This window comes from Epinephelus moara, chromosome 21, assembly GCF_006386435.1.
Source record: "Epinephelus moara isolate mb chromosome 21, YSFRI_EMoa_1.0, whole genome shotgun sequence".
NCBI classification, from domain to species: Eukaryota; Metazoa; Chordata; class Actinopteri; order Perciformes; family Serranidae; genus Epinephelus; species Epinephelus moara.
In genome coordinates, this window is record NC_065526.1 from 33,215,846 (window position 1) to 33,236,626 (window position 20,781).

Below are 20,781 nucleotides of genomic sequence, written 5' to 3' on the forward strand. Positions count from 1 at the left end.
AGCACACGTTTGATAAAACGGAGTTAAATCTCTCGGCATCCATTTTCAAGCTCTCTGTGTGTTTGTTTCCTTGCGGACGAGAAAAGGAGGAGCGCACATTTCCGAGAAGGCGTGTCCTTTTCAAAAATGCAAGAGGCGTTGCTTTGTTGCCGGCCGTTTTCGCCGGTGTGTTAAACACGCTTTAGAAAGGAGTGTCCCCAGACTATCAGAAGGCGGAGATCTCTGATTAAGGAGTGTCCCCAGACTATCAGAAGGCGGAGATCTCTGATTGTCTGGTGGCGAGACTACACCTGCCCTGTTTGGTTCGGTTCATACCGACTCAAGTTTGTTTGCCCCCTAAGTGTGGTTCATTTGGGCAGGTGTGAACACAACAATTGCACTCGGGTGCGCACAAAAACAACTGAACCGAGACCTTCTTGAAGAAGTGGTGCAGCAGTTAATTTGTGGTGAGACTGTTTCCCAACCTCAGTTCGAACCAACTGCAGTCGCATTGCACATTGTTTGGGTTAAACAAGCATGTTACAGTCCCTGAGGATTACTGTGCGCCTCCTCCTGTACTGCCTTAATATGCATATTTGGCGCATCCAATGCATCAAAACATTTTTTTCTAGTTGGAGCCATGCCTTGTTTTCAAACTGTATGGTTTACCTAAAGAGAACAATGCAAGCAATATGACACATGATGACCAGTGTTGAAAAACCCTGTAGTTATCCCTCCAATGTGACATTAGAAAGTGTCAAATTTATCTTGCAAGTGTACTCTTTGTCAATGTTTTCTTCACTTCCTGGATTTTTCCCACATGGAAATTCTGACCAATCAAGAGCAGCGTTCTTGTGCAAGGCATTTTATCTGGTCTGCCTGTAAATGCTGCCATGAGAACATGAACCAACTCTAAGCAATTATGCAACTTTGTAACAAAATTAGTCCCTGATTTGGTCATGTTTATAAATGCATGAACGCCATATTGGCATTCACTTCAACCCTTAAGCATATTTTCAGTGTGTAGAGTTCAACAATTTAACTTTTTTCTTTCATAGACCTTTTGTTATTGCAAAATGAAACAATCTAAATAAACCTATATACCTATATATGTTATATGTAGCATATAACCTATATGCTACATGTAGCCTATGGTTGTCACATTGAGCTGATAGGTGCCACTGAAATGAATGGTGTTCAAAAGTAGATTGCACTATTTTTCTTTTAAATATTATATATTTAGATGTCTAAATCAATGCGGATTTTTAGAAAAATGCACTCCTTGTACATTTAACAAAATCATGCCCTTAACATTTGGGTTCAAAAAACATCTACTGATAAATTGTAATCACACACCTGCGTCTTTTTAGAGACCTGCTTTTATTACTGTTCAAGTAATGGAAGGTTATTTTGTGTTGATGAAAAAGTGTCACAGCTGACAGCCACCCCCTTTTCTTCTCAGCTGTCTTGGGCAGTACACTACTCAACCCATTTTCTGAGTGCATCGGCCTTCAGGTCAAAATCTTCTCTTTGTGCAATCAATGAAGCATGTTTATGTATGTTTCCATACAAGGGGACGTAGATGGCATCTAGCCATACTAGATGGGCAAAATGCTGCAGCCATGTAGTTGGTATATCACTGTCTGGCTTGCATCTTTTAAAAGCTTCTTGGGTGTGGTTGTCAGATTTTTGCACTTCAGCCAAAAATTCTTTGTCAGCAGCCTCTGGGTCACAGTTGAGATTAAAGATCATATCATCTGGTAATATTCTGTCATCGAAACGAAGTTCATCATTTGTGATGTTTTTGAATCGGAGGAGGTGAAGCTTCAAACTGAATGCAAAAGCGCGTCCCAGAATCACATTGAGTGCTGTGATGTCTTCATTTAGCCGTAATGTGTGGTTTTCTCCCAGTTTGTCCAAAGATTGGTCATCAGCTTTTAACCGCCAGAGGTACCTTGGTGAAATTAACAGACAATAACACCACACAATGTCACATAGACTAGACACAATACTGACTAAAGACTTAAAGGCCCTGACACACCAAGCCGACGGTTGGCCGTCGGTGAGCGTCTGTCACCCTAGTTTTTGCGGTGTGTCCCACACCGTCGGCACTTGGGTGTCGGTGTCGGCGTCGGCGTCGGCGGCTTTTTGGCCGATTGAGCATGTTGAATCAGCGGCGGAGCTTGTCGGTGAGAGAGATCACTCTGATTGGCTGTTCAGGCTAACCGGTGTTTCCTCCTCAGGCTCCACTTCACTCAGCTGCCCAACAGACCCGCTGCTTCTTCCCACTTTAACCTGAATAGCTGCAGAATGACTGGAGGGAAGCACAGCCAGTTAGCCTCCGCTAGTCTCCCAGCTAGCCCTGGCTCTCCGTTTGGATCCAACCAGAGCACTGAGCCCCGGTTTGTTATTCAGGTTAAAGTGGGAAGAAGCAGCAGGTTTGTCAGGCAGCTGAGTGAAGTGGAGCCTGTGGAGGAAACACCGGGACCATCTGGATGTAATAGTCCGTGGAGGTGCTGCGGTGCTCGGCTGCACAGATAGGAAACCCCTCGGTTGACAGGATGTACCACTCTCATTCCTCTGACTTCCGGTTTCCCTTTTTGCATTATTTCCTCTCACGCAGACGCAGAACGTACGTGCTACTTGGCCGTCGGATGTAGCCTTTGTAGTGTGTTCAAATGCAACTGACACAGGGCGACGTGAGGCGACGTAGACAACGCAACAGTTGGCTTTCGTCACCACTAGTTCTTTGATGTCGGTTTGGTGTGTCAGCACCTTTACACTGACAAACTGATTTTAAAGAGCACATGTAAATAAATACACATTACCTCTCTGTCTCCTTCATCATCCTGGTGGGGTTGTTTGCAATGTGGGGCACCAGCCTCAGGTACTCACTGGCCGTGTAGATGTACGGTGGGTAGTAGCCTCTTGGGTCTTTGACAAATAAACCAGGAATCGGCCCTGAGTCTGGCACCCACTCTCCTCTGGCCTGTCTGGCAAGGGTGTCAAACAGCACAGCCAGGGACAAGGCCACTACCCCCACCCCACCGAGAGTGATTTTGCCCTCCCTGCCAAAAGTGGTCCTCAGGTTCTGGGTGAAGTCCTCCAGCTGCACGGGGGTCAGGGAGGACTGCACTGCCATGTAGTGACTCCTCAGGTGAAAGGATGAGTTGATGGAGAGCATGTCTGTGAAAAGAGGACTGGGGCTGTAGTTCGGAAAAGGGCAGATGTCTCGAGCAATAGAGGCAATGTGGGCTGCGTCCTCAGCACGCCAGTGTGTGTTCCCCATGTTGATGTAAATTTCTCAATAGAAAGAGATCTGACTAAGAACAATCCCTGTGAAAGAGATTCAAGTACACAGCAGTGCCTGTGTGTGTCTGACAGGCTGCCCCTGGACACCATTTATAAAGTCAGGGAGGGATCATGACGTCCAAACTGTAATTAATTATTTAGCTGCTTCCTCTAATATGGGACTCTCTGTGCCTGTCTCTTGCACTCATGTTTGATCAGTTCCTTGTCTTGCCAAAGCACACTGAAGGCCCTGACACACCAAGCCGACGGTTGGCTGTCGGTCAAAGTTGGGCCGTTGGTGAGCGTCTGTTGCCCTAGTTTTTGCGGTGTGTCCTGCACCATCTGCACTTCGGCGTCAGCAGTTTTCGGCTGATTGAGCATGTTGAATCGGCGGCGGAGCTTGTCGGTGAGAGAGATCACTCTGATTGGCTGTTCAGGTTTTATTTCCTCGCCCCTGTAGAGAGTGAATCTGCTTGTAGTGAAACCGGGCCTAACCAGTGCTTCCTCCTCAGGCTCCACTTCACTCAGCTGCCCCACAAAGTGGGAAGAAGCAGCGGGTTTGTCGGGCAGCTGAGTGAAGTGGAGCCTGCGGAGGAAACACCAGGACTGTCTGGATGTAATAGTCCGCGGAGGTGCTGTGGTGCTCGGCTGCACAGATAGGAAACCCCTCGGCCCACAGGATGTACCACTCTCTCACTCCGCTCTCTCTCACGCAGGCGCAGAACGTACGTGCTACTTGGCTGTCGGATGTAGTCTTTGTAGTCTTTGTAGTGTGTTCAAATGCAACACACAGGGCGACGTGAGGCGACGTAGACAACGTACACATTTTCCCTCAGAATGAGTTGACCACTACTTTGGTTAATCATTAAATACTTGCAAAAGTGAGATTCACATTAGCCCCAGCTGTAGGCTACTTTATGTAAACTGCTAATTAGTAAATGTTAGCAATGCTAACAAAGCTAAACTAAGATGGTGAAGATGGTAAACAGTGTACTTCTTTTTAATAAAAACAAAACATACATGGCCTTTTCCATGGTGCAACTCTGAGAATTACTTCCAAGGATTACAGGTTTTTGAAGACTTTGCTAGACAGACCATTCTTGGACTTTGAAAGGACAAGAAAAATGGAACAGTGATTGTCGGCAAACACAACCATTTTCATTTCATTTCACAACCAAAAACACAATGAAATCTAACAGTCTCTAGAAGGAGAAACAGACACTGATACATATCTGTTTTCCAGAGATTTTCAATAGAGTTGATGTAAACTGTGTTTTTACTTGAATTTCATCATTTCAGTTTTCTCTGCATGTTGCAATGTTTGCCTTCTGATCAGCACAACTTTGTCATCTGAGCAGTGTTTGCCGGGAGGGGGCAAAGGTGCAGCAGCTGTATGCATGCACAACCTTGTTGTTATCAATAATGCTTACCCAACGGTGCTAGGGGCATGTGAGCGAGCGCAACAAACAGTTTACTTTTAGTGTAACTTCAGAACTTCAAACTAACTAGAAAGAACATGAAATATTCCATTGACTCACCTGTGGCTGAGTTTGTATTAACTTTGGGTTAAACTAATACAGAAACACTGTAAATATTCAAAAATGTTCAGCATTTAGAACTTTTGGCTATTGCAATGTTTTTGTTAAATGACTAGTCTATAGAGGGGGGGGCGGGGGGGGAGGGGCACATAATGTCATAATATGCCGATGAGTTATTGTTTTATGTAACAAATCCATCTAAATCAATACCAAATATCATATCTCTTATACTATATCTGTTGTGAGGCAATATGATATGTAATGGGTCTTTGAATACGAGCTAAAATTTGTCAAAGAATTAAAATACTTCCTATAAATACCCACAATATTCCCACAATATTCACACCTCCCATTTAGAGTTGTTTCAAGGTCATTTAGATATTTGGGTATCACTGCTACAACGAACATGTCTGACATTTTCAAATAAAATTTTAAGACACTACTTGAGCACACTATTGGTCACTACAAGAGGTGGTTGCATCTCCTCATTTTATTAGTAGGCAGTATCAACGCTGTTAAAATGAATACATTTACAATTTTTGTTTTTATTTAGTGTGTTCTATGGAGGAGGATTAGGGCCATGTTAAAGAAAAAAAATGAGATTTTGAGAATAAAGATGTAAGTCTATGAGAATAAAGTTGTTAATCTACAAGAATAAAGTCAAAATATTACGAGATTAAACTCTTAATTAGGAGAAAAAAAAATTACAGATTAAGAATGAAAAGTTGGTTAACATGGTATAAAAAGTGACAAGTTTATACAAACAGTGTTGGGGGTGACAATAATACACATTTTAGCAGTACCAAAGTAATATAACGCATAATTTCGGGTGATATCATTACATTTACAATATCACATAACATTTTTCATTCATCCACACTGAGCCACACTGCTCCACTTCTGCCAGTGTGCCACCAGAAAAAAAAATCCCCTGAAAGTTGTTGTGTCATTTTACAGACCACATCATAGAAGGGTGCTGCTGGTGATCACACATCTGGGTGATGTCGTACTGAGTGTTATCATGTTCAGTGTGTTTTCATTTATATATAGCTTACCCACAATCCTGTTCTGCTTTGCATCCTAAGGCTTTGTACACACTTTGTATGTTACCCGACTTTTCAGTCTAAATCTGTGACCTTTGTTTCTCCTAAAATTACGAGAATTAACCTTGTATTATTTTGACATTATTCTTGTTGTTTTACGACTTATTTCTCGTAGATTTATAAATTCGTTCTCGTAATATTATGGCATTTTTTCTCGTAGATTTGTGACTTTATTTTCAAAATCTAAGAAATTGTTTGTCTTTAACATTGCCCTAATTCTCCTTCATAGTATTTTTTTTCTTTAAAGTTAATAACCCACTTTATTGGAACCAAAAAATGACCAGGCCCTTGCGCACGTTGGGGGTACTGGCAAGTCAACAGTAAGCAACAAAAGGTCAAAACAAAAAAGGTTCTCAAAGAGTCTGGCGAAGAGATTAAAATGTTCCCAAATTTAACAGTAGATTGGACAATTATCTACTAACTTAACATCCATGTGACTGATCTTATGTTGGCTACTTCCTCCTATGCTCCCTTGGAATTATTGCTTCTTGTCCACAATCTTTTCATTATTAAATAATAAAACAATAATATATATTCATTTTCCGTAACTGCTTATCCCGTTGGGGGTCACGGGGGTGCTGGAGCCTATCCCAGCTGACACTGGGCAAGAGGTGGGGTACCCCCTAGACAGGTTGCCAGACTATCACAGGGCTGACACATAGAGACAGACAACCATTCACACTCACATTCACACCTACGGACAATTTAGAGTCACCAGTTAACTTAACATGCATGTCTTTGGACTGTGGGAGGAAGCCGGAGTACCTGGAGAAGACCCACGCTGACACAGGGAGAACACAGGGCTTGAACCCCCACCCAGGGTTTTAACCAGAAACCCTCTTGCTGTGGGGCAACAGCACAAACCAAGAGGGGGCAGCAGATGCTTATGGAAGAGATAAATAGTCTTCAGTGTTTGTAGAGCTGAAGTTTATGATCACCACTGAGCTTGTGTTGTTTAGCACTTAAGTGCACATAGTCATCACAAATAATCATTCAATAATTTTGATATAACCTAATTTTTAACTAAGTGGAATGATGATGAAACTAGTGAATGTCTGGCATATAGGGCTGTGCTGAATGTATAATATATTATCAGCCTTGCAGGCTTCCTGTCATCAAGCTGAGCCAGGAGCACTGCTGATGCTGTTTATGCACACATGATGTTTAATAAGGTGCTATTCCTAAAATCATTTGCTTTTTTTGTGCCAACTGTTTGGAAAAAAAAACTGTATTTGCAGACCTTTTTATGTTTCAGTCATTGGGATATCACTCATTTTGTGTAAGTAGACACAACTTAGAATGTAGAATTATGAGAGAGAAGTGGTGCTGGAGTGATTCATTGATTAACTGATTAGTCAGTCAACAAAGAAAATTAACAAAAATCATTTTGACAAATGATCAATCCATTTCTTTACTGCCTTTTTTGGTCTGGGAAGTTGTGATGGACATTTACTTTGGTGTGGTTGATGTTACAGTAATAGATGAGTTTCTGTGAGAGTAGTTTAATCATACTGTGTATTTTCCTATAAAAGCGAAACCTACTGATCATTTTCATAAATTAGAAGACTCCGGGTGCTTAGTAGCTTATCTCGTAGAGAGGGCGCACCATATATTAAGGCTGTGTCCTTCCTGCAGTGGCCCAGGTTTGATTCCAACTTGTGGCCCTTTGCTACATGGCATCCCCTCTCTCCCCCTTTCCATCCACTCTTAAGCCCCCAAAAATGTGTGCAATCTATCAATTTTCCACACACGTTTTATTCCAATGTTTGTTTGCTGTTGCTAGTTTGTATATTTCTCCTCATTTTGCCTCGCTTTTGTACTTCAATGATAATTCAAAATAAACTGTCCTCTCTGTGCTGATGGACAGTCACAAACAGAACGTGTCGGAGTAGAGGAAGCAGGGAGAGTGGGGAGAGAGGGCACACACACACACACACACACACACACAGCCCACAAACTTTCACAAATGTTCTAGTGTATGTAAAGGCAGATGAATCAGTGCTTTGTGGTCGTGTCACAGGGGAATACTGGCCACCCTGCTGGCTGCTGCTGCTGCTGCCGCCATTCTCACAGACGGCAAAAGACCTGATTTGATCTCAGACAAGTTCATCCCTCAAGGAAAGGAATACAACACCCACAGATGCTCATGAATGGGATGTTTGATGCATTCATGTCAATGATTGTTACTGTAATTTTCTACTATTTTTTTGCAAGGACACAGTATGACTGCAAACTGTGTTCCTTTAGAAGACACACAGTGACACCATGAGAAATGACTGTATAGTGATACAATATGAGAATAAAAGAAATATTATGACTGCAGGCTGGCCTCCTAACCCCCAGGAATCCTTACAGACATTGTGGTTTTTCATCAAGGTGCTTTATATGGCCTAATGGTTCCTTGGACATGTATACTGTATCTTAACTGTTGGCTATTTTCTGCTGCCAATAACTAGTTCTGACCGTGTCTTCCTGTCAAACAAAAAAACCTGGAAAAAGCAAAATGTGCAATATTTGTAACAGGAGTGGGCTGCTCTCATAACATCCACAAGTTTACCTTCAAGTCACCTCTTGTGCGATCAGGTGCCTCCTCAAATAGATCAACCCTGGAGTTCCAACAGATGTGTGTGTGTGTGTGTGTGTGTGTGTAAGGTGGGGGTGCGGTGTGAGGGGAAGCAAGAGGGTTTGTGGAGGCGTGGTCCTCTGCGTTGCAAATTTGGCATATAAACGCAAAATGAGCAGCGGTCCCATGCAGCAAGCAGCGTATTGAGCCAGCTGAGGAATTCAGCAGGTACCTATAGACATTTCTGAGCTCTCTCTCTCTCTCTCTTCCAGCAGCGTGGATGTAAAGTGGGAAAGAGAACTGACTGCCTGCACTCATTTTATGTGATGGATGGAATTACAGGCTCCCTGGACTGGAAAACTGTCACTCTGCAATAATCTCAAAGGGTTGTGGCATCTGGAATATTGCACCTGAGAAGTATTTTGACCACTTTGGCGGAATTTAAAGGTAAACCTCCAGTACACATTACTGCTCAATAAACATGGTTATTCTACTATTTAGGACCTGTGTGTGTGTGTGTGTGTGTGTGTGTGTGTGTGTGTGTGTGTGTGTGTGTGTGTGTTCTTGTTTCAAACAAGTGAGATTAAAGCGATCTTATCACGTTTTGTCTTTCAAATATATTCCTAGAATCATTTCACAATATTGTCTATTATGGAAGTTGTTGGAACTATTTAAAAAAAAATCATTATCTAAAGATGTATGGTATTATTTAATCTGATTTTATATCAAAAATTAAAATGCTGAAAGCCTCCCTCCAGTGCTTGTTTGCTGCGCATGCGCACCAAATCTCGTGCTCCGTAACATAACGTGTGAAAACTCAGTTGACACTGGTCCTACTGTGTGTGGTGATGCAGTGACCTGCAGATGCACTCAGGCTGCTGAAAGCTGTAGTAGCCTTACTGTTTGAAGTGAAGTCTCCTACAGTATAATTACAGCATTATTCAAACTGAGACAGAGGACAGATTCAAAGTGTCTTTGGGCTCTTCATAAACATGCTGTAGTGTGGGTAAGCTTGCTGAAAAGGGAGAAAATGAGTGTGTACACTGATGTAAATGCTAATGTCAAGCCTGGATTTTCAGAGTCCATGTTCTTCTAAATTTCTATGCAGACCTGTGCATCATTTCAACATCACATATTAAACTGCTGCATGAAAAAAAATACTCCAGCTATTCCACTTAAACTTGCACTCTCTCTGTTTTGCAGACAACAAAAAGTATTCTTTATTCAGCTGCAGTAATTTCCCCATCATGAAGACGTCTCTTCCTTTCCCGGGCTTGGTTAGAGTGGCAAGCTTGTTGCTGTGTTTGAGCCAAACAGTCCTGGCCATGGTCCTCACCAACTCCACACAACTCGAATCCATTCTGGACCAGTACAGGGACAAGGATGAGGAGTGGTGGAAGGCCAGGTCGAGAGGGAAGAGGGCAATCAGCGAGGGAGACATGCACCTTATCTTGGACTTGCACAACAAGCTGCGGGGTCAGGTCCATCCTCCTGCCTCTAACATGGAGTACATGGTAAGTTCTGAGGACACAGCTGTCTGTCATATAGTGTAGGTAAATCTACACTTGAATACATCTTATCATTCAAAAAAGTTCAACCCTTCATACCTTTCCTGTTTTTAATTTAAATAAATACACGGCACCAGTTTTAGTTAGAGATAAAGAGACAAAATTAAATTCCTGGAAACTGATGCAAAATCAGTTCATTTTGACTGACAGTTTGCTAAAGCACGTCCGATGACGCTTAAGCAACCATAATGGGGCACATGCTGAGGCAGAGCACACTGGGCTTTAGGAAGTACACTGCATTAAAAGACTTTTAAAAGTGGTGTCATTTTCAGCCCTTTAGATAAACCAATTTAGTAGTTTAATTCGATTGTGGACAGGGCCGACCTTAGACTTTTCGGGGGCCCCAAGCAGGATTTGGTTTGGGGGTCTCCCTGTATTCAAATGGCACTGAACAAAATTGTGTATTGCAAATATTAGTATAAACATGCATAATATACAAATAAGCATGTAAAGACTAAAGTGAGACCTGTAGGTAGCAACACTATCTTTAAATAGACTACAGTAAATACAGTATTTGTCAGTTACCACCAAAACAGTAGGGGGACAGTAAAATACTTACTTGGCCTACCTGATTTGTCCATTTCGCCCGTGTCACTAATTTTACTGTTTTGTTACTACTCATTGGAAAAAATGTCTTGAAATGTTGTAAGTTTTTATTAAGTAAGTTAAATTTATTTTTTTGTTATCATCTTGTGTTCATGAAAAAAAAACTGCTTCTATCACTTAATGGGAAGGGCCAGCTTTGTTTGTAGGGTTACTGGTATGAAAAAGCCCTGTTCACGACTGGCACATCATTAATTTTAGAGTTAGAAAACCATTTACGCTCACATTCAGCCAGTTTAGAGTCACCAGTTAATCTGTGGGATGAAGCCAGAGTACCCACAGAAAACCCATGTTGACACAGGGAAAACATGCAAACTCCGCACAGAGGGGCTCCCCCACCCAAGGGTTCGAACTCCCTACCTTGGGTTAGAACCTGGAACCCTCTTGCTGTGAGGCAACAATGCTAACCACTGCACCACTGTGCCTCCCACATCCACCGTATTGTATTTCCTCACTGTGTGTAAGCCAGTCCTAGATGCTATCAAAGTCTGGGCTAACGTTAATTGCCTAGTTTTGTCCTACTTCTATTGGATTTGGGGAAGTTAACACACCAGCGTTTCACAATATGGTTGTAGGTTTGTACATGCTAGGACTTACTAGCTATACACTGCAATACAACAACAATGGAGTTTCTTTATTTCCATGTTTTCTACATACAGTTGTGGATCATAACCTAGCAAAGATGCTTATTTTTGCCTGGACATGTTGCTTTAGCTGTAGTCATTTAACGCAGGATCCTTGTTATACAAGTCTGGAAACATTAATAGGACAACTATACACAGGTTTTAATGGTCTAGTGTGTAAGATTTAGTGGCATCTAGTGGTGAGATTGCAGATTGCAACCAACTGAAACTTTGCCTGCGTGCCAAGTGTGTTGGAGAACTATGGTGGCCAAAAATGCGATTGGCCCTATCTAGAGTCGGTGTTCGGTTTGTCTGTAGCACAACACAGTGAACTTTGTGGACAAAGACCCACTCCGTATTCATAGTTTCAGGTGATTACATACTAATGCCAACATAGTTATTAATATTATATTTCATTTCTGCCAATATATCCCCCTAAATCTTACACACTGGACCTTTAACTAATTTATAGAGCTAATGTTAGCTCAACTAGCTAGCTAGCTGATAAAACTGCCAGCTACAGTCGCCAGTTTTTGGTAAAACTGGCTCATCGGGTATAATTGAGAAGCTGTTTCGTCCTCCTCTGTGTGAAATCAAGGACCTACTGTTCCAAAAAATAGAAGCATTTTGAGTGATAAATCTGCCATCATTGTACACTGCAATTGCGCCATGTTGGCACAGACAGCTTGATCAGCATAGCAACAGTAACTAAAAGTACCTTGTGTTTTACATGAAGCAAACATGAAAACATAGATCAGAATGGATAATTTCTTCCCTTGTGACTGCATGTATACAGTACATTCACACTATCAAATAAAAGATTAGAGACACAACTCTCTGAGGGTTGATATCTGGTAAATCTGGCCAAATCAGATAGGTTTGACACTAAAGTCATACGTCTTTCTCAGAGAAAGCACTTTCTTGTAGTTCTGTCAGCTCAAGACAGCAGAGTAGGGAAGGAAAGACAGAGGGAACAAGATCTGCTATCCAAAGCCACCATCTGGCTCGCTATAGCTCCTGCCTCCTGCTTGCCCGCCCTCGCTGACCCTGGCCCATATCCAGCTTTCACCCCCGCAGTGTTGTCCTGCCCTCTACCTCAACCATCCTGCCCTCCCTCCTTTCCTTCCTGCTCTACATCTTCTTACTCTATCACTCCATTTCTCCGCCTACTGAGTCTCTTTCTCCCTGCCTGGCCCTTGTGCCTTCTTGATCCTTAGATTCATTAGCTTTCCCTCGGGCTTTCCTTCACCCTGCTTCATTTTCCCGCTCTCCCTTCACCTCTCTCCATCCATCGCAGCTCAGTTAAACCCTGGCCAAGGCCTGTGTTATCTTTTGTTTGATCCTCCACGCATCTCATTTTGGGTGCCACTGCGGTGAATCTATTTCAAACATGTTGAGCCCCGCCGTTTGAAACGTGGGGCACAGTAGTGTAAATGTATGTTATGTACACTAATCCAGTGTTTCTTTAGCAAGGGATACTATTACTGATGATAATGATGTGGTAAGGCTGGGGACTGATGAGGGCCAAGTATTTGGTTTTCAGATTGCAGGATTTGGAGGCCAAAAGGGCTGCACTTTCACTGCAGCTCTGACTTCTTAATTTCATACAAAATCCAGCAAATGCCTTTCAAAGCACTATTGCATCTGTTCATCTAAGTCACTTCTTGCCCTGCAGATTTTCCTGAGAATAAGAGACCTCTTAACAGGTTTCTATAATCACAGCCACTTTCTAAACTGTAAGTTGAATTACAAGCATTAAATTACACGTGAACCATGTTGCATACTTTGGATTCCCAAAGTAAAGGATGTCTTCTTGTATTATGCCTCAATACTGATATCTGGAACATTCACTCTAAATCTACTGCTGTAAGACTGCACATCTTGCACTTAGCTCTGTAGCAGAGGTGGTCCTGGCAGATGGCTGGAAACAGCTCTGTATTTTGGGAACTTAATGCTCTTCGGAATGCAAAAGGAGATTGGTAGTTGTTACCGTGACCTTTCTCCAAAGGCTGGCGGGCAGTCCATCTTCCTCTCTGCTGGATAATTGAGGGTGAAGAATAACAAGGACTCGGAGAGAATAATGAGCTGGCAGAGATCATTAGTATCCGCTGTAGATTGTTTGCAGTGAAAGCTTCGTGCAGAACTCCAATTTCATTATAACCTGCAACAGTAGTGACACATGGCACTTGTAGGTGGGTAGTTTTGCTTTATAAGTCGGGTTAAGGGTTCAATATGCTTAAAACAAATTAGGTTTTACAAAGTGTTGTCCAACAAAGGCAAAAGTGTTTTAACTTGTTCAGAGCAGCCACATGCTGCAAAATCTGCAGTCATAGGCAAGCCATGATAAAGTACATAAATGGGAATTACGATGCATACTTCCTCACAGGCATTTATGGTGTTGCACTCCATTTAGTTCAATTAGTTGTGTAAAGAATGAAAAATGAGAGCTTGAGGGAGAAGTTCACTCAATATACAGTATGTAAGATGAAGGAAGAAATGATTGTCGGCACTAATGGCTGTATGGATAGCGCATCTCCACTTACTTCCATCGTACAAGCAAAAATATCCCTGATATGGCTACTGCCATCTTGCACTGGTGAAGTTGCCCAGTAGCAAGGCCCATGGTATCAACTTCCCGCCCATACACCTGTCAGACCTATCGTGAGCAGTGCCATTGATTACAAACACCAATGTGCACATACAGTTGCCAGTAATGACATCAAACCCCTTTTTATAGCATCAAATAAGTAATTAAAACAAATGTATCAGAAAAAGCATCACAAAAACATACATCCTGGTGATAAGAACTACCTATAATTATAAGAACAATCTTTAGAAAAAATGTATTTGATGTGTACTACTACTTTTCAGATTAGCCCATGTCTTATCCACTAATATGGAGAGGGTACTGCATCCAACCACCAGGGAGTGATTGAGATGTTTAGACTTCATTTTGCAGGAGCTGTCATGTAATCTATCTATATTATACAGTCTATGGTCACCACAATCACTGTGCCATGATAATTCTCATAGTATTACAAACTGCTCTGCAGTTCCTTTTGTCTGGTAGGGGACAACTCACTGTTCTGCCGCTTCACAGCCTAATTCTGAAGCTCCAATAGTCCAGAATCCCAAAAACAAAGTTGCAGTGCTCTAAAATTCTCCCAAAGAGAAGCACATGGCTAATTATTATGCAGAATGGCATCATCTGAACTTCCTACTATGGCAAAGGCATGTCCCACTTTGGATAGTACTTGTTGCCTTCATTGGTTGGGTTGGTTTGGTTTAGGCATGACGAGTGAGACTGGTTAGGGTAAGGGTAGGAATATCAGAGTAAGCTGATCAGAGGCAGAGAAATGGACTTTTGCTCCAATAGGACATTTTTCAGTAGCCCGGAAATCCAGACCTAAATCTAGAAAGATTTAGGGTCTGGCCATGAGTAATGCAAATGGCCCAACTCGAGGGGCGGCACCAAGCATGCATTTGAAAATATCACTGCACGCAATTGGATAACACTACGACCAATCAGAACAATACACGGGGTGACGTATCCAGAGCGCTACCAGCGGAGCTAACTGGTTGTTTAGACTCTTGCCGTATCTGGTCGGCAAAACAGCAAAAACGTCCTTCTTGCAAAGGAAAGATTCTAGCGCCGTCTTCTGTTCCTCTTTTAGAGAAAAAGCCAAGTCTAACTCGTTCATTGTAGCGGCCAAAGCCGTTTCAAACAAATGGTGTTCATCCGTAGCTCATCTGTTTAGCTGGCCTCTGGCCCGCCTATATCAGATACACCGATGTGATTGGCGCAGCTCGGCTACAAAGGCATTGGTAATGAACATCATTACTGATTGCCAGAGTGACTCGTTGAGCAAATTCAAATTGTGCTCTCGCGAGAACTCTGGATTTCCAGGGTAATTTTTCAGATCATTGAGGCTTCAAAATGGTCTCTTACAATGCATGGCACTATCTGGTAAGTCCTAAATTCATGGATCTTTACTTCAACCTGCCCTCTCAGATCATATTTTATTGCACGCGTTGATGATACCTGTAGCAACACGCCCACCCATGCAGCTACTGGGCTATGATTGTCCAATAAAGGTTACATCATACTGATGTCCTGCAAATGTTTGCTCTGTGTCCCATCTACTTTGAAGTGAAACCCGCTAAACAGGCAAGCATGTGTTTCCTGTTGTGATTGTTGTGAATTTTTTGATTCACAATTTTTTGTTGTGAATCGACTTTTACTTTCATTTTTTGGGTGAAATGTAATGTGACAGAATTAGCTTAACCCTTAGAGAATCATGCAATCTTTTAAATGCAGTTAAATACAAATAAGGTCACCAAAATTGAAATAATCAGAATTCTACCTAGCAGCTACAATATAATGCAATAACCATGGAAGAATGTAGTATCACATGGCAACCATTCAGAGGGTTAGAGCAGTTTTTCACCTCATGTTGGTATCTCTGCCACAGCTGGATTGTGGCCAAAGGAGCAAAGAGTCAAAATATCCCTTCTCCAATGAGGCCTGAACAGTAAGCAGCTCAACAGTGAATGGGCAACAGTATGCACAGTGTGTTAGCCTTTCCAAACATATGGAACACATCATGGTGGTCAATCAGAGCAGTTACAACTCCACACTTAAGCACTATTCTTTTAGTTTTGATGTGTGATAGCCATAATGCAACCAAACAGTATGCCAGCAGCAGAGCACACTGCACCTATTTTTCTTTCTCCCCAGCAAAGTCAACAGTAAATTAACTTTGCCGCAACATTTGAATTGCTCAATCCTGTATCCATGGTCTACTTCCCTACTTTGTTCATAACAGTCTTTAGGTATTTTGACCTCAATTGGGTTTAATTTTGTCAAATTTTTCCAGTAAAGATGGCATCAAGCCCCCAAACAGAGACTCTCTGTGTTGGTAGCTTTTTCTGTCTACACTTGTTTTACGGGACCAAAACTTACTGGAAACAAGCTATGAAACAGCCACACTGAATAATAGCACAAAGCTGCAAGTTGATGTGGTGGTAGTGGTGGTGATTCCTCTGTTTCCCTTCTCTCTCATGTATGTGTCTGTGTGTGTCAGGGAGTGAATGTGTGTGCTCAATAGGAGAGGCCTAGTTTTGACTACACTGTGTTAAATTTGTGAGAGGCATGTGTATAGCTTCTGTACCTTAAAGTAAAGAGCAGGTTCATCTCTCAGGTTCACTTTGTCTCGAGTATGCAAGGTTACTTTCAGATTAGTGTCAGTGGGATTTATGGTAGTTTAGTTCACTCAAAGAGAATGATGAGATATCTGAAAAATGTAATAACTAGCAATTAAAGCCACAACTATGGTAAGTGGCCACTTTGCCTGCTTAAATGGCAATCCAGAGTGGAGTTTCAGGTCTGCAAACATCTGTTGCAGGCAAAACTGCTCTGGACTCATTGAGTTTAAGCCCAGGAGAAAATGCTTTAGTTACCAGCTGAAAAAAAAAAGTTAGCTGCTTACCTGAGCTGACCTTCAGAGTTAACCTTCTAAGTTAATTTTTCCAAAGGCAAACAACTATTTAACCCAAAATGTGTGTTTTATTCTGTGTGTGTGTGTCTGTGTGTGTTCTGCAGGTTTGGGATTATGAGTTAGAGAGGAGCGCAGAGCACTGGGCACATACCTGTCGATGGGAACATGGACCGAGCCACATGTTGACGCAAATAGGCCAAAACCTTGGAGCCCACTGGGGCAGGTGTGTATGTACAAAGAAGTGAAGGGAGCTGTGTTGATCAAATTATGTTTTATACTACAGTATTATGATAAGAATAATAGTGTTTTCTAACAATATGCACCATCCCTCTCCACTTCGGTGTGAAATAAATGTTTGCCAGTGTTTTTCCAGGTCTGCTAGATACGTAAATAAATGACTGTGTCCTAACATACCTGCCTTTATAGGGAATGGGAAGTTGATGTCATTCTGTGTTAAAGTTTGGGACAGGGGTGCCATCTTGTGAGGAATGTGCCTGCTAGGGTGCTTTGTTTTGTTTCGCTTGACTTGAAAGTTACATCGGTCAAATCTGATGTACTGTAGAGGGAAAAGAGACAGAAAAGAGGGACCTTACTGTTGAAACTGAATCGCAAAGCCAAGCAACAAACAACAAACTAATCATGATAAACAACATAGATCCATGTGACTTGGCAGCCCAAGACTGGATTACAGACTTAGATGCACTACCTTCACTGAAATGCCCGCACATTGTAAATGATCTTCTTTTTGGATTGAGTGCCTATGGTTAATGTGGGGTCTGCAGTGACTGGGGGCAGGAACAGCTAATTCACAAGCTTGCAAATTGCAGGAGCACAGTCATACTCACAAAGGTAAGGTGGCACTCCTCTTTTTGGCTCAATTAGCCTATTAAACCAAACAAAATACAAAAGGTAAGAAGCGGGTAACCGCCGTAGCAGGCACAGGGTGTATTCCTCACAAAATGGTAACAGTATGACATACCTTTATATTTTCTTAAAGATTAAATATGGCAATATTCACTTTTCAGCTTGTTCTGCTGCCCCCAAGTGGCTAAAATGCAAATGCAGCTTCAATGATCCAGTAGATGTATCTTTTATTAAGGAAGTATGATTTTAAAAAATTGACTGTCTGTGTCACCCAGGTTGCATCGCTAAATTAAAGCCCTTGCCAACCATACATCCACACAGGTGTTTTCACGTATTGTGGCCAATTACACCATTTCTCAGAACTGTCAAAAGGTCTAATTTTATATATTTTTTTATATAACTATAATTGTGGGTGTGTTCTAGTAATGCTTGTTGTAGCAGGAAAAGTACAGGTGTAACTAACGACATTAATGATGACTGAGTTTCATTCAGTATTTCATTAAGCTATGGCAGGCAGCAAGCATACACAATACCAGGAGCCTGGAAATGGCTCACCGAAATTGAAAGTGGCCCTTGTTAATGTCTTCAACCTGTGCTTTTTCCTGCTATGACATGATAAAATGTCTGCTGTGAACCTGGTCTAATAAAATCAGCCCTAGGCGAAGTGCCTCGCTCATGGAAGCCTCAACAAGGCAGTTTAACATCTTATATACAGACATTGCCAACAAATTATCTGAGATTGCCTTTATAGACATGTCTTTAATGTATTTATTGTCACCTTTTTTTGTAATAATAATGGAAGGATACAGTATAAACACCTTTTGTGTGACTTTAGAGACCGCCCCCCTACCTACCATGTCCAGGCCTGGTATGATGAGGTGAGATACTACAGCTATCCCTACTCCCAGGAGTGTAACCCACACTGCCCATTCAGATGTTCAGGACCTGTTTGCACTCACTACACTCAGGTAAGGGCTTTTTGTATTTCCTCTTAAAGCGTTAATCATGCTTTCTGGAATTTTAGGGATTTACTTAAAACTCTATTATGGAACAGCCAACTATACCAAGCCTCCTTGAACAGCGGCGGGCTTTGAAGCCAATTTGTCATAGCAGCCAAATGTAGAATTACAGTGTCCAGGTCCGTCACATGATGCCATGGGACCTAAAAGGACTTTTCCACATCCACTAACATTGTGAAAGACATGCCTGTAAATCAGTGGATACGTTTTTTGGATGTAAAATCCCCCCGTGAAATGAACTGTTTCACTATCAGGATTTGATCCATTAGATCTGATAATATTTCTACAAGAGACGCACAATTAAATCATTTAATGCCTATTCCAGTTAGCAGAGGGCAAAACTGGAAGTTAGCCACTCAGGCAGCATAAGTCTCTAATGCTCTTGCTGTATGAGACCCACGATGCGGAGGAAACAGGTAATTTTATACAGCAGAAATGAAGCTTTTCTGGTTTGATGCACCACTGAAAAGGGGGCCATGCTTTCAGTGCTCTATCCAGTTGTCTTTATACATCCATACATACCCACACAGGAGTTTCTATGCCTGCGCATGTGACAGCCATTGCGGGATAATAATGTTTTCCAATTGTCTGTCCATCCGTCCTTACATCTGTCCATTGTCCGTACATTTTTCCGACCACACGTCTGTCTATCCATCCATCCCATTCTCGTGAATGCAATATCTCAAGAACACCTTAAAGGAATTTCTTCATATTTGGTACAGTCATCCACTGGGACTCAACAATGAACTGATCAGATTTTGATGGTTAAAGGTGAAGGTCACTGTGGCCTCACGTCTTTGGCAATAACTCAAGAATTCATACACTAATTATGACAAAATATCATTCATTATCTAAACCCTAAAATGATTAAGTGATGACATTTTATATCCAAAAAGGTCAAATGTCGTCTTCAGTTTGACACAATAATGTTCTATAAAAGCACTTTTCTGGCCATTATGCAATGTCTTAACTCAGATACTAATCATTGGTGTGCATCTTGAAACTGTGCTTATTGTATAGCTCTTATGTGCTGTCAGATTAAAAATGTGTGTGAAGTATACTTGCTTAGAATTTGTAGCCTCTTTGCAGAAACATCCATATTTGAAGCACTGTCTATTGTCATGGCTACATATGAGTCTGGACAGACATGGATGTAAACTGTCTGTGTGAGTCACAGAGGACTACAACTGTGAGGCGGTAATTCTAGTTAGTTAGTTAAAACACTTATTGGGGGATGTTTAGTCTCTTTAAGAAATACTTTGATGTGAGTTCTTTATCAGATCAGTTTGATAAAAACAAGGCTGTTCTTCCAAGTTCTGAATGTTTATCATTATTGCTTACTGTGAAGACACCATGGAATCATGTTAAATCATTTTCTACTGCAGGTACTGCGTTTTATTTTGCTTGTCTGTGTGTATTTCAATTTTCAGTTGGTGTGGGCGACTAGCAATCGTATCGGCTGTGCCATCAATGTGTGTTACAACATGAACGTGTGGGGAATGATCTGGGCTAAAGCTGTCTATCTGGTCTGCAACTACTCCCCACCGTATGTTTTTGCTTGTTTCAATACTATGTGATACATCTTCTTCAAAATAAATTAAAATAAATTAGTAACAGTGGTGCGGAGACCTGCTGCCAATGAATGCAATATCATGAATATAAAACTACTATAATTTCCAGGAGATTGGATTTATTCAATATAATACACCTCCATCTCTTGCTTATAAAAACATTCAAATAAATTAGATTCCCTTTCATTTTTTTTTCTTTTTTTTTTTTCAGGGGCAACTGGTGGGGTCACGCTCCATACAAATATGGAACTCCCTGTTCTGCCTGTCCAGCGAGCTATGGTGGAGGCTGCAGGGATAATCTCTGCTACAAAGGTGGGTTTTGTGGTCTTTTGCCATGTTTTATCTCCTTACTGTACATTCCCTTGAACCCAGCAAAAATTGCAGTTAGTTATTAAATGGCCAGTGTGTAATATTTGGCATGGTTTATTGTCAATCTGAATCTGAATCTGAATATTCTACCCATTAATATGTTTATATAAGTGTATAATCGCTATAAAATAAAATTTGTTTGGTTTTCGTAGCCTTATAATTATGCTTTTACATATATATATATATATGTAG

General features: G+C 41.6%; 2 protein-coding genes across 4 annotated transcripts in view; one reads left to right on the forward strand and one right to left on the reverse strand.

The window, feature by feature from the left end:
- Positions 1 to 1,107: 1,107 nt before the first annotated feature.
- On the reverse strand, positions 1,108 to 3,268 carry LOC126383102 (uncharacterized). Its single transcript, XM_050033542.1, has 2 exons — positions 2,808 to 3,268; positions 1,108 to 1,933 (listed from the first exon to the last, which is right to left on the reverse strand). The coding sequence occupies exons 1-2, from the start codon at positions 3,266 to 3,268 to the stop codon at positions 1,459 to 1,461; spliced, it is 936 nt and encodes a 311-aa protein (XP_049889499.1). The 3' UTR covers positions 1,108 to 1,458.
- A 249-nt stretch (positions 3,269 to 3,517) lies between these two features.
- LOC126383099 (cysteine-rich secretory protein LCCL domain-containing 1-like) overlaps positions 3,518 to 20,781 on the forward strand; it is a 26,276-nt gene continuing 9,012 nt past the window's right edge. Inside the window, exons 1-7 of one of the 3 annotated variants that reach the window (XM_050033537.1) lie at positions 3,518 to 3,676; positions 8,747 to 8,921; positions 9,678 to 9,988; positions 16,871 to 16,989; positions 18,466 to 18,598; positions 20,080 to 20,195; positions 20,432 to 20,532. In XM_050033537.1, coding sequence (XP_049889494.1) covers positions 9,722 to 9,988; positions 16,871 to 16,989; positions 18,466 to 18,598; positions 20,080 to 20,195; positions 20,432 to 20,532 — 736 coding nt within the window. In that variant the 5' untranslated portion in view covers positions 3,518 to 3,676; positions 8,747 to 8,921; positions 9,678 to 9,721. Of the gene's footprint in view, positions 3,677 to 8,662; positions 8,922 to 9,677; positions 9,989 to 16,870; positions 16,990 to 18,465; positions 18,599 to 20,079; positions 20,196 to 20,431; positions 20,533 to 20,781 lie in introns of those variants that run through there. The other 2 variants (XM_050033538.1, XM_050033536.1) reach the window with 2 other exon arrangements.

Excerpts from the sequence above, each read along its gene's own strand:
- LOC126383102 (XM_050033542.1), bottom strand. The coding sequence starts at position 3,268 with ATGGGGAACACACACTGGCGTGCTGAGGACGCAGCCCACATTGCCTCT. Across the intron at positions 1,934-2,807 it reads ATGATGAAGGAGACAGAGAG|GTACCTCTGGCGGTTAAAAG; the intron begins GTAATGTGTATT and ends AATTTCACCAAG.